Source organism: Scomber scombrus, chromosome 15 (genome assembly GCF_963691925.1).
Source record: "Scomber scombrus chromosome 15, fScoSco1.1, whole genome shotgun sequence".
In the NCBI taxonomy this organism is placed as follows: domain Eukaryota; kingdom Metazoa; phylum Chordata; class Actinopteri; order Scombriformes; family Scombridae; genus Scomber; species Scomber scombrus.
The window spans coordinates 4872807-4886130 of record NC_084984.1 but is presented as its reverse complement, the minus strand read 5'-3'; the positions used below and the strand labels follow the sequence as shown (position 1 = coordinate 4886130).

Below are 13324 nucleotides of genomic sequence, written 5' to 3'. Positions count from 1 at the left end.
CAAAAAAGATAAAGGAAAGAGAGGAAAAGAACAACATTAGAGAGTAGGTTGGGGGAGGGGGGGGGGGGGGGAGAACAGAAATAGTGTGTAGAAAACATATTTCACTTCAGTTTTAGACTGTGGCAGTTTCCTCTTTTTTAGGCAGAAACCCTGTGACATCATGTCGACTGACAATGTTTTTTTTTTTTCTTCCCAGAAATACAGGCTCTCCCTATGTCTCATCCGGTGCACTCACTGTTTACCATTGTTAGGGTGAAAATCCAAAACGAGAACATTGATTTTTTTTTTTTTGGTCAAAATTCTTCTTGTAAAGCAGCATTAATTTTCTCAGGCAAACAAAATAAAGGAGACAAAAGTAACCAAAAACCACCAGTAAAGACCTACTACTCAGTCTCAGGTTTGGCAGGCAGGTAGGGGTAGCTGTCTAAAATTTCCAGTGTTGTCTTGTCAAACAAGTGCTTGACTCTTGATCCAAAGATCTTGTGTGTGAGCAAACATAAGGATGTGTGTCCATGTGTGTGTGTGATTTTGTGTGTGTGTGTGTGTGTGTGTGTGTGTGTGTGTGTGTGTGTGTGTGTGTGCGTGCTTCTGTGTGTGTGTGTGTGTGTGTGTGTGTGTGTGTGTGTGTGTGTGTGTGTGTGTGTGTGTTTGAGTGTCTCTGCATACTCATATTCAGTGCAAACACATTGGGTAAAAATCCAATCTTGACCATCAGCTCTGTTGTTTCAACTGAAACAGCTGAATCATCCATCCCTGACTATCTCACTACCTCATTTGCTTTGCAGTTTTCTGTTGCACCTCTTCAAAGAGATAAACCATCAGGCAGACTGACATGCCTTTTGTTTATCCAGCCTGATGGCGGGCCAACTGCTGCCAAGCAGCCCGCTTTACCCACCTCCCCCCACCCCCCCAACCCAACCCAATGTCAGGTCCTAGCACAGCCCAATGTACTTGAGATTGTTCTGGATGATCACGTCCGTGACAGCGTCGAACACAAACTGGATGTTGCTGGTGTCAGTGGCACAGGTGAAGTGCGAATATATCTCCTTGGTCTCCTTGTTGCGGTTGAGGTCCTCAAACTGCCGTTGTACATAGACAGCTGCTTCCTCATAGGTGTTCTGACCTTTGTAGTCAGGGAAGCACACTGTCAGAGGAATGCGTTTGATCTTCTCAGCCAACAGGTCCTTCTTGTTGAGGAAGAGGATGAGCGACGTATTGGTGAACCAGTTGTTGTTGCAGATGGAGTCAAACAGACGTAAGCTCTCGGCCATGCGGCTCTGTGTGGATGTGGAGAGAAAGAGGGAATAAAAAAAGAGGATCAGACCAAGAGGATTTCACAGCTAAGAAAATGTAGTATTTACCTTGAGGAAACAGCCCAAATCAATCTAATTTATAATACAATCAGACCTCATTTGCACAAGCAAGATCATGTGATTTGGCACAACGGTAGAGAGAAAATTGTAGCATGTAAAGTCACAGCAAGATATTAGGATGGGAATGAAGACAATGAGATAAGAGAGGTCTAAAGTCATGTAGCACATGTCACAGAAATCCAGTTGACTAGCCAAAGGTATGTCTTATTTGTTATGTCAACTTGAGACTCAGACAGATGAAGGCCTGCGTTTGAACTCTCACATTCTCCCCTAAAACAGCTAATTCCTTTTTTTTCTTCCACCACTTATTTTCTCAAAGCCAAAAAATGTGAAGTTATCAGTCACACAGAAAGGAATTTGTATTGAATTATTACAGAAACATCTCATTCTGTTATGAAGTATAATGGTAAATATTACAGTAACTGAAATTTTGGATGGATCATGTACAAGTCAACAGAGACTGTGTGTTGACAGGCTGTTTACACTGAAGACAGACCGCTAGAATCTGTCATAACAGAATCATATGTCTATATATGTAATAATATAGAAAATATAATGATTCATTTAGATGCTTAAAATCTTAAATAAATATCTGAGCTCTTCTAAAAGTTGGTGCATTGTCATTTACAGCCCACATTAGTTAGTCATAAGATAGAGTAAGAGGAGAGCACAGATGAGTAGCTGCAAGACTTGCATCAGCAACAAAAATATGAACAGTGTGATTAGTATCATCAGCATTAAACCACAAGTTAAACACTGTGCCATAACTCAAATGTGTTTTTTAATGTAACTTTTTTATTGTTTAGCTTACCTGCATGTGCTCCCTATATATACACAAGACAGGACACTATAAAACATATATTTCGAAATGGAAATTAAAATGATTTAAAATATTTTTTTGTGTTACAGTAAATTAGTTGGTTGGCTAATTGGTTTTGCTACAGAAGAGGAAAATCTGTGCATGTATGCCTCCGTATGCTCCCCCACAGTGTGTGTGCTCATGCAACGTTTAATGTATAAGAGAAAAGAAAGAAAAAAGAAAGTTGATCTGTTCATGGCAGCTGCTGGCATGTGGCGACTGGCCAGTAGCTTGTGACTGGGAGGATGTCAGATGGAAGACTGTTGTTTAAAAGGTTACAGAAACAACATGATGCTCTGAGCAAATCACAAGATCTGCATGGCATGAAAAAAAGACACTGAGGGGAATAGCAAAGGATTAGACAATCGTAGTGCAGATTCAAAGTAAACCCTGATTATTCAGTGGTGTAAGTGCACTATTTTTGGATAATGATGAAAAAACTACAGTTGTGAGAAACCAAAAGTTGCAAAGTAACTCTTAGATGCAGCTAAAAAGAATGCTTTTACCGCAGGGAGGTTAAAAAGAAAAAAGAAACATGTTGGATTATTTATATCCATAAAAGCTGCCTCTTTATAATAAATTATCATGGGAGTATAACATATAAAATGCTTTCACTTGAGAATAATACCTTAATATACATTAAAGGGAAAAAAGGAATGTAAAGGAAAAAAAAGGTTCCCCACAACAAAATGGAAGTAATCTGACGTCTGTTGAACCCCAAATATTGTGAAAAAGACATAAGATACTGTATGCATTTTCTCTTAAAAGACCTTTTTGCTTTTCAATCAATGAGCTAATTGTTCGAACAGCTAAACAGAGACACCACTGAGAAAAGAACAAATGAGGTTTACTTCAACATAAATTGCATAAGAATGTGTCTGCAGATTCCTCGGTTTTCCACTGAAGGGTTAAAACTGTTCGTTCCATTTTTAGCCATATGTCTTGCTTTCCACTTCCATTTTCTCACATGTTACCCGATCAGATTGTAACATAAGCTTTCCTTTCTGTATAAGTATGTATCCCTGGGGACTGAGGCTGGCCCATAAACACACTGCATTACACAAAGTCTGACATACTGTTTGACCTCAGTCCTCCTCTTTCCAGGGTGTCAAAACAAGAGCTGCTGCTAAGAGAGTAGGACAGGAGACAGCCCAGGGAGTCTCTGGTGTCTTCACCTGGCCTCCACAGTGCTCGTACAGTAAGAGATTCTTAATGGGGAGCGGGAGGAGGAGGGGGGGGGGAGCAGCACCCAGGGGCACTAAAGCATGAAGACCCTCTTCCTTTGCTTCGAACACACACGCACGCGCACACACACACACACACACACACACACACACACACACACACACACACACACACACACACACACACACAAACGCGTACCCGCACACACTGGTTTCCCCTTCACCTCCTCCTGTCAGAGTACTCCAGAGGCGTAGGCCTTAATTAAGCTAAAGTATTAATGAGGAAGTTCATCCCAGTGTCATTGCTTTGTTTCCCATAAATACAAATCACTTAAGCGTGCAGCCACCCCATCGTAATTCATTAAGGTTCATTTTAAATGTCACTACCATATAAGAAGGGGCGCTCTGCACTTATCTACCCAGATGATTTTTTATGTTGCCATGTTTTTTCTGCCATAACTGAGAATTACATTATTCAGGCTGCTCCCTTTCCTTTCCTCCCCCTGCTTTTAATTACTAATGTCTCTGTTACTGTGGGCTGCAACACTGCTGGGTTTAAACATGAAAACAAACAAACACATTGCAGCTGTATGTCTGTTTTTCTTGTGCTCAATTGTCATCCGAATCACGTTTCATTTACCACATATAAACTAACTAAACTAATTTATGTATTTGTCTGGTTATGATACGAGTAATACAATGTCCATTGTCCGAAAACGATCACAAATAAAAGCCTTTTTATACTATGATGACATAAAGAGAGACTAGTATGGATGAGCTAACTTAATATATGTGACCTGGATAGTTGTGTGTAGCATTAAACCTTCAGACTGTGAAGTGGAGGTCACCGTGGAGCATTCTTGTAACACTCAACATTCAGTCAATACACTTGCACACAACAGTACATTGCTATTGCTATTTAGTATTACAATAGCTATGTATGAGGGATACAGTGAAACCAACATGAGTGTGTGCAGCCATGTAAGGAAATTACTATGGGGAAAAAAGCATGATAGGATTTTTTTAACTTTGTGTGTCCCTGAACAGTCTAATTCTGTTTCCTGGAAAGCTGTTTCTCAAAACACCATTATGTCATATAAAGCAAATCAATTACATGATAGTAATACCTTTGATAACAAATTAGCCGGTTAAGATTCTGCAGCTGAGCGAGGGAGAATATTCTTGAATACATGTAGCAGTCTGACACCTGCCTGTGTGTTTGTGAAGGGACGGCCTGTGTGATGTAGAGAAAGTCACTGTTCGGGAAAATGTCATTTTACATTTAGTGCATGTGTAATTTTCTAAATAGGAAAGGTGCACATGACAACCTTTGACATACAAGTATGAAGCACATTACATTAATTAATTTCCAGTCTTCTTTCATGTGACGGGTCATTAATTCCTGTTTGAGAGATTAATAAAATAATAATTTAAACAATAGAAATAGGGCAGACACTGCAGTCCTTGATGTTTGGCTAACACAAGCTCAAACAACCGCTTACCACCTTTACCACCTCACATATGCACAGAATTCACTGCAGTCGCTCAGCCTATAAATATAAAACTGTACTACACATTCATAGCACACCACAGGCGCACGATACATGCATGCATTCATATATACACCTCATATCTATTCTCTCCAGTGCTGCTGTTTGCTGTACAACTCCCCCTCCCTTCCTCTCCCCCTTCCCTTTCCCTAGTCACAGCTCACTGTCAACAGCGCAGGATTAGGAGCATTTGACTGGCCTGTTGCTAAGTAACAGTAACCATGGAAACTGATTCATTATGAAGACAGGGACGGGACAGGGAAAATACATCAGGGAATGGGTTGATGGGTAAATGTTGTACTGTAATTATTATGGTGTATTTTTCTGTCTTGTGTGAGCTGGCGCATTGAAACTGAACTGGTGTCGTTCCGGTCAGATGAACTTTGTTTTCTGCTTGTGTGACATTGAATGAAGGTTTGAAGGTTAATATCACTGAGACGAACACTGGACACAACAAGCCATCATTATAAAAACAACACCCTTTACTCTAATGAGGACCTACAAAGCACCTGAAACACTTTCGGATATGTATACAGACTATTTTCCGGAGCCATTAGTCACAGACCATCATACAGTTTAGGTATGACCATAAAAAGTGACGCATTTCTCAAAATTGGAACTGAATTCTTCAACAAACACCAAGCTTTGCTTCACCACCTGTGTGATTCAACTTCCACAATCAGTCAGTTTTCCATCAGATAAGACATAAATCACGGAGCCTCTATTCAAAAACATGCTCATCATCAAGCATTACGTTGCATTGATTCACAGACATGCAGCACTTGCAACTTAGACTAAGAAGATGAGTCAGAGTTGCACTTGAACTGAAATTGATGATGCTGGAGGGAAATGACCTCTAGTGCAAGACAGTTAAAACTAATTAAAATCACAGCTCTCCTTAACATTTAATTGTAAAAGCATCAGTAATTAGCAATAATTATATAAACTGTACAGCAGCTTTAGTGCTAATTGAGTTAAGAGGAGATGACGTATTTCATGGGAGGTTAAAACCAATCCATGTACTTTTCCTTTGCATAGGTCATGCATTCACAGTGTCTCCAGCTGTTAAATCTTGTGTATAGTACTTCCTAATAAATGATGGCCTTTTAGTCGGTGTTTGAGAGTAAGGTAATGATCAAGTCAGCCCATACTGAGTCAATAATGTGGTCAAATGTTTTACTCTTTATCAAAAACCTGCAGCGCTGTCTTCTTTTCTTACTGATAAGATGAAAATGTGACATGACATCATTTTCTTAGAAATATTTCCCCTGAGATCAGCATGCCTAATATTCTGTTATGAACTAGACGCCTTTTTGCTCTAGTTGATTGTCAGTGTCTGTTTCCTGTAATATGTCGGCCTGCTGCCTTGTCTTTGTTTGGAACATGTTAGCTGACTGTTTTTTTACTATATGCACAAGTGTCTGTGTGTTAGCTAATAGTATTTTTTGCACATATTTTATGTTTATTTTCTCTTCTAGAGTAGCTTGTCAGGATAATTAATTATATTCTTTGCATCTCATTGAGCGCCAGCTTAACTAACCCATCCTTCACCCTCACATTGTGCTGACCTAAATCATAACTGATGCATGATCCAACTTAACAGAAATCAAATTGGGTTTTACTGCAGTTATATCCATCAGCTGCTATGTGATTTGTAACCAGAGACACAGATACAAACATTCCTCTCTTTCTCACATTGCAGATGTATTGAGCGTGTGAAGGCTAGACTGTGTGTGAGGTAACAGCCGCTCAACAGTGTTGTGTCAGTTGACAGTTGTTACAGAGGCGGGCAGCTCCAAGATGCAGGAATGTGCTTTAGAGCCTTCTGTAGATGACGAAGGAACAAGAGAGACATACCTGCACTCAATCCAGTAACATTAAGATAAGGTGATAAGTGATAGTGACATTTAAAGTTGCTACTTCATTATGCTGTCTACCAGATGGTCCTGTAGATGTATGAGGGTGTTGTCTCATTTCTTGTATGGCCATCATTTGTATGCTAGTGCATCACTACTGCAACATCCGTCATCATCCGATGAGATAAGTTCACTGTTTCCATGCTGCTGTATGAGTACCCTTTCAATGACGGGTTCAAATGTACAAATTAATTCAGCATTATTGTGGTGTGACTGCATCAAACTAAACACAGCCCATGGTGATGGAGTGATATTCAGTTTAAAATATGTGTGACTGGATCTTCCCTGTAGGTTATATTTAAACAAGCCCTGAGATCTGACACACTTCTGCAAATTTCTGCTGTATTTCTGCTCTATTCATCCATTAAATATTTTGCATAAATACAATCATTCTTGTACAGAAAAATATGTATAAGAAAATGGGGACATACAGACAACAAGACCATCTATGAAATAGGTAATTACATAAGGTATAGCTCACCTACAAAATGTTCATTTTTCCAGCATCCTGGATTTGATGCTAATTTAACCACAGGCATCGTAAGCTTATGTGAAGCTTTTCTAACAATGTTCAGTTGAGAGGGACCAATAGATGGTAGACCATGGAAAAGTGTTTTAGCCAAAGAAAATTGTTGGCACACAGATTTGGCAATTTAACTACTAACTTGCTCATGGCTGTCATTTAAGGATATCTACATGTCACCCAGTACAACAGTGTGGCTCATTGACATGTTTTTAGGATCAATTAATTGTTGGTTTGGCTCTGCACATGAGATTGGTTGACAGTAAGAAAAATATATAAAATCAGTGCAATGCAACTTTGACTGTAACCATTTAGAAACACACGACCACTGGTTGAGTCATACATGGTATACTCTGTCAGGTGCATGTTCTCACAGTAGTAAGCATTGCCACCTCACAGAAAGATGGTGAAATGATAAGCCTGGCCTCTCGTTGCTTGCATGCAGGGATAGGCTCTAAAAGCCCTCATACTGAAAAGGTTAAATGGGTTAGATGCAATGCAAGAAAATGAAAGAGTATGTCTTCATGGGAGCAGCATCAATCTTATGATGAAGAATAAAACTGAGCATATGTGTTCATCTCAAACACACCAGCTGTGACTACAACATACAGACAACGATGACATATATAAAATAATCTAATATATATATATATATGTAATAAGATGAACACAATGTATCAGCTGGTCTTGTTCAGTTTGTGTTTGATGAATCTGTGTGTGAGTGCAGTTAAGGGGAACACAGGCAGGGTTTCTGAAAGATTTTCATCTGAATCACATCACGCAGCATGTCACAGACTGGTCACTGAAAGTCACAGCGAGCATTACTGTCATATACTGATGTCTTCTTATCTTATTTACAAGTTGAACATGGACTAACAAATGAAACTCTGTGGTTGTCTTCACATAGATTTTTAGCTTAGCTTGAAAACCAACCACATAAAATATCAGCGTTTAGCATCTTGCATTGCGCACTTTGCACCAGTGTGCTGCAAGCCTCATTGACAATGCACATTGTGACATTCAAGCAGGACGGTTGCTCTAATTTCAGAATGTCTTTCTTTCTGATAATTTTGAAACCCTTGCTTTGTTCTTCCTCTCCTATCTGCAAATCATAAAAGTTGTTTTTTTCCGTGGCACCTGTGAACTCCCCTAGCTACACAGTGCCTTCACAATCTGCTAATTCTCACAGGTACAACCTCACACTTTATTCTGTGAACTCAATTAACACCACACTGCATTTTTCTCCTCAGACTTTATTTTTAACCTATACAACTAATTGATTTCATGTTCCAACCTGGCACAGTGTACACCCTGTTTTATCCGGGTAAGCCATGAATTATCAGGCCAGTTCAGTTACAGGAATGACAAAGTTTCCTCTTTGCTGGAGTTATTTCTTGTCAAGACTGTTTAAAGACATGAAGGTGAACATGGATACCGGAGCATCTCCATCAAAATAATGTAATGCCTGTGGAAACAGAAAATAGCTGACCCCTTATAACTGATCCAGACCAAGACAGTAAAATAGTATCTATGTTGACCTTCCATTATCTAAAAGGCAGATAAACAAGCAATAACTACACCAACCATTCCAAAACACTCAGATAAGGAAATGGTCATGCTATGGATAGGAAATCGTTCAAATTCCAAAACCATGAAGAAAAGATAACAAATACCGTCCACTCTCTTCATTCAGACAGATTTAAAATAGCTTTGTTTGTTTCTACATTAAGGCAGAGTGAATGCATTTCATACATTTCTACAAGAATCAGTTTGCTCATGCCTCCAGCTAAAGAACTTTGGATAAGGACCATAAAATTTGGATAAGGCCTTCCAAATTGTTTATTAAACAAAACTGAATGGATTGTAGAGGAATTACAATATGTCATTTAGTCATATCATTTAGGAGGAGAATAAAAGGATGGGAAAAAATGCACAGAATGGTCTCAGATGGATGGCTATTAAAAGCTTGTTGCAGTGTGAAAATTAGAGAAGAAGAAAAACATGGTTGGTAAAATAGCTGTACTGAGCAGCTATTAATACAATACACCAGATCAACAGTTAGTCTATGTCATAATGAATAGCTACCAAATAAAGGGTGGTACAGGGCTTCTAGCTTTCTTCCATTACCAATCCTCCAAATCAAAGAGAAAAAATCATACTCACACATACAACCTCTGGCCTAAATTAGACCTTAATAAGTTTTACATACTTGCATCCTACACTTTTACACTTAACCTTTGTAGCTTTTTCTCAAATCTCAAAAAAAAGCTAGTAAGTGGACCTTGAATCAAGATTATTTTTGCCACACTACTGTTTCCAAGGTCAAAAATGAACTTTACTCTGTGCGTATTTGTTCAAGCCTTTATGTTTTCTTACTTGAAGTGATAAGCTGTTCAGCAGCTTCGTGGTTAAGGAATCTATCAGTGAGCTAAAAACTGTGCACTTGTTTCCACCAACTTGTCTCCATTAGACAGCTCCATGTCCATGTGTTGAGCGAGCTTCTATCATTTATTAGATAATACTTGAAACTAGGTGGACATACTAGATTTATGCAATGCAAACCTGGGAAAACAATTATATTTTTAACTCCTAATCTTTGATGCTGGAATAAAAATTTCATCTCTTTCCTCTGTTGAAAATAACATAATATTCCAAAAGTGATTTTGAAAGTACCCCTTATTACTTTCAAACAGCCACAATCTTGAAAAAACTAACCAAGCCAAGTGGCCCCTTTATATGTGTAACCACAGCATGGTTGTATTGTAGACGGGGATGTACAGGGAGGAAATGACATTGCAGAACTGGTTTGTCTTCTCACAACCATTTGTTACAAAATCACATGAGGTGCTGCTTGTGTAAAAGTTGTATATCATGTGATATATTGATACCTCTCTGCATTTTGCCTTTATTCATTATATGAAGAACAACACATATGGTGAATATTTTTGCTCTTTGGACAGCTCATGTTTGAATGTAACTGCATTGAATAGATACCATGGCATCTAAAATGATCAGATTAGTAATTGTGTCTGTCGCACGAGGAGACATATTCTCACCATTTATATGATCTAATCCAGCGGTAGGAAATAAGTGGTGCACGCCTTCTCACAAATGCGTAATAAAGCATGATAAGACAGACTATTTATAGAGTTTTTGCCAGTTAGGTTGATATCTTCCTTGTCCTTTTTCAAACATGTTAGTGTTAGTGTTAGTGTGCATATGCATACATAAACTGTGTGTGAAAATATGAAATATAAGTGTGTGGGCACTTTAAAACAGACTTTTCTTACCGTCTGGTTGTCCTCGTAGAGTTTGAGGTCATAGCCACTTAACTCGACACAGAAAATGATTGCAGTCACGCCCTCGAAACAGTGGATCCACTTCTTTCTCTCTGAACGCTGCCCACCCACATCTACCATCTTGAAGGTGAGCTCCTTGAAGGTGAATTTGTTCTCTACAATGCCGGTGGTCATGTCGCGGGATCGTAGGATGTCCTCTACAGTGGGGATAAACTCAAGTGCAGAGATTCGGTCCAGGTCATTCAGGTAGTAGGCAGTGTTGTCCTCTAAGTGGTACTCATTGGATCGTTGAAAGCACTCCTGGACCCCTGAGTCAGCCCACAGACGTTTCATGACCCCCTGCAACTCTAGAGTGATCTCTCCCTTGCTCTCAGCTGGCCCTGTGAGGGCAAAGAGCTGCACAGCATCATAAGCGCGATCAGCATTGTGAAAGTCGATCTTAAGGGTGGTGAGGGCACGGATGATGCGTGTGAGCGAGTCGATAGCATTGTACAGGATGAGGGGCTTGTACTCCTTGCAGGCCTCCAGGTTGAAGCCTCCACTGTGAATAATCTTCATCTGTTTGACAATGGTGCTCTTGCCAGAGTTGCTGGTGCCCAGCAACAATAGCTTGATCTCACGCCGCTGCCGCTGACTCTCTGAGCGCAAGTGGCGGTCAATCCTCCGCGAGCGCCGCGCCGCTTCCTTCTCCTCCGAGCTCTGACGGCATCCCATGGTCCTCCACCACGTGGTAAGCACAAAGGAACTCGTGCTGCTGCTTGATGGGAAAGCAAATTATAATGAAGTGGTGACAGAAAAGGAGTTGGTGGAAGAGTTGGTGGAAGAGGGTTTTCGCTAAAGGTTAGGGGCTTTTTGGGGAAAAGGCAGACAACACTTCACAACAGCTCAATTTAACACTAGACAGGAGAGCCACCTTGCAGAGGAGTGACTCAGGAGTATTTCATTATTTTTGTTCAGGGGCAGTCTGTGAGTCCTGTGTGAGCAGAACCCAGACTTGTGGGATGCCCACACAGCGCCTGGCACTGAGGTTGGACTGCCTGCTGAAGCCAAGGGAACTGGGGTTCATAGCAGGGGCTCCCCCTGAGGAAGAGCTCTGGAGGAAGGCTGAGGAATGTTCAGCGTATGTCAGCAGAGAAAGTGTTTGGGCTTGATGAGTGCGAATAGGAAAACCCCCTCACTCTCCTCCCACATGGCTCTTGTAGTGCGTCGCCCTTGTTTGGCTACTGCAACCATCCACTTCAGTTCGATATTTGGCCTGTTTCGCTCAATCTTCCTGATGAATTCTTTTCTGTTTCCTCTGCAGCGTGATGTCTCCCAGACAAGTGAAGGCCTCTTAGCCTGCCAACACATAAGACAGAAGAGAGAAATGAATAACAGTTTCAAGACACTTTCAGTCCCATCATTAATCTGTATGTCAAAAGGAATAGTTCAACATTGGGAACATATACTAATTTACTTTCACTTTAAGAGTGGGATGAGAAGAATGATACCACTTTCATGTGTGCAGTAAGTATGGACCTGAGGCCAGGAAGGGAATTAGCCTACCTTAGCATAAAGACTGGAAGCAAGGGAAAACAGCTAGCCTGGCTAGCAATACCTAGGTATACTCACTTCCTTGAATCTTGTTGCCACAGTGAAGTTGCCTGGTGTGTTACTATTGTGCCTGTATAAAGACCTATACCAAAACCTGTGCTTACCAACTGAATCTAGCAACCCTCTGTATAGCTGGAGGAACTATGCACAACACATTTTCATTTTTGCACCTCTATTTGTGTGCAGATTAAACAAACATGATACAGTGTTTTAATTAGTGAGCTTCCGAGGTGCTGGTAGGTGTAATTTAAATCTGGAGAGAGCCAGGTTAGCTGTTTGTTCCTGTTTCCACTTTTTACGCTAAGCTAGGCTTATTGCCTCGTGGCTCTACATGACCACAGACATGACATCACTTTAGAAACTAATAAGCGGAACTGTTCAACTATTGCGAAACATACCAAATGTCATATTTACCTTTCTTCGTCAAATGGAAATTGACTGACTGGTAATGACAGCATATAAAGTCCCATGCCTACAAGCCTGCACGCTTCCCATTCAACCATTGCCATGCTACAGTTATTCTGTGTACACAGGTTTCTGCTGCCAACAGTCACACACCCCAACTCTCTCCATCTGCAGTCCTGTGTTACCATAGACTGAGCCAAAGTAGATCTCAGCTGACCACGCCTATCCTTTTAACACCCCCACGAACACACATACAGTCATTACATACACAATCAAGGTCAAACATACGCATAGAAACAGGCTTAGGAAAACAAACTCCACAATTTGAAAGGAAACCAAAGCAGGATAAACAAGATAAATGTGTTTCCTTGTAACCAATAGCATCTTTCACTCTTCACACTACAACGCAGTGTTTCTGGCCGTCCTCTTTTTGATCTGCCGTTCTCTCTGAGCTGTTCAACAAAACAACATCAGGTGAAATGCTTATTTACTATCTCAGTGGAAAATAACAGGCTCGAGCCAGCAGGTGCCTCTTATGCCTTCATACCGCTGTAAAGCCCCTTCTCCTTAACCAGACATCTGTGTTGATATCCTTTAGTTGCTATGCTGTGATCAGAAACAG

General features: G+C 40.4%; 1 protein-coding gene across 1 annotated transcript; it reads right to left on the bottom strand.

The window, feature by feature from the left end:
• Positions 1–932: 932 nt before the first annotated feature.
• Positions 933–11418, bottom strand: gnaz (guanine nucleotide binding protein (G protein), alpha z polypeptide). Its single transcript, XM_062434223.1, has 2 exons — positions 10696–11418; positions 933–1277 (listed from the first exon to the last, which is right to left on the bottom strand). The coding sequence occupies exons 1-2, from the start codon at positions 11416–11418 to the stop codon at positions 933–935; spliced, it is 1068 nt and encodes a 355-aa protein (XP_062290207.1).
• Between the last annotated feature and the right edge of the window lie 1906 nt (positions 11419–13324).

What these genes read in the sequence shown, in the direction of transcription:
- gnaz (XM_062434223.1), bottom strand. Translation starts at nt 11,418, where the DNA reads ATGGGATGCCGTCAGAGCTCGGAGGAGAAGGAAGCGGCGCGGCGCTCG. An exon ending in TCTACGAGGACAACCAGACG is followed by an intron (nt 1,278 to 10,695) that starts GTAAGAAAAGTC and finishes ACATCCACACAG; the next exon opens with AGCCGCATGGCCGAGAGCTT.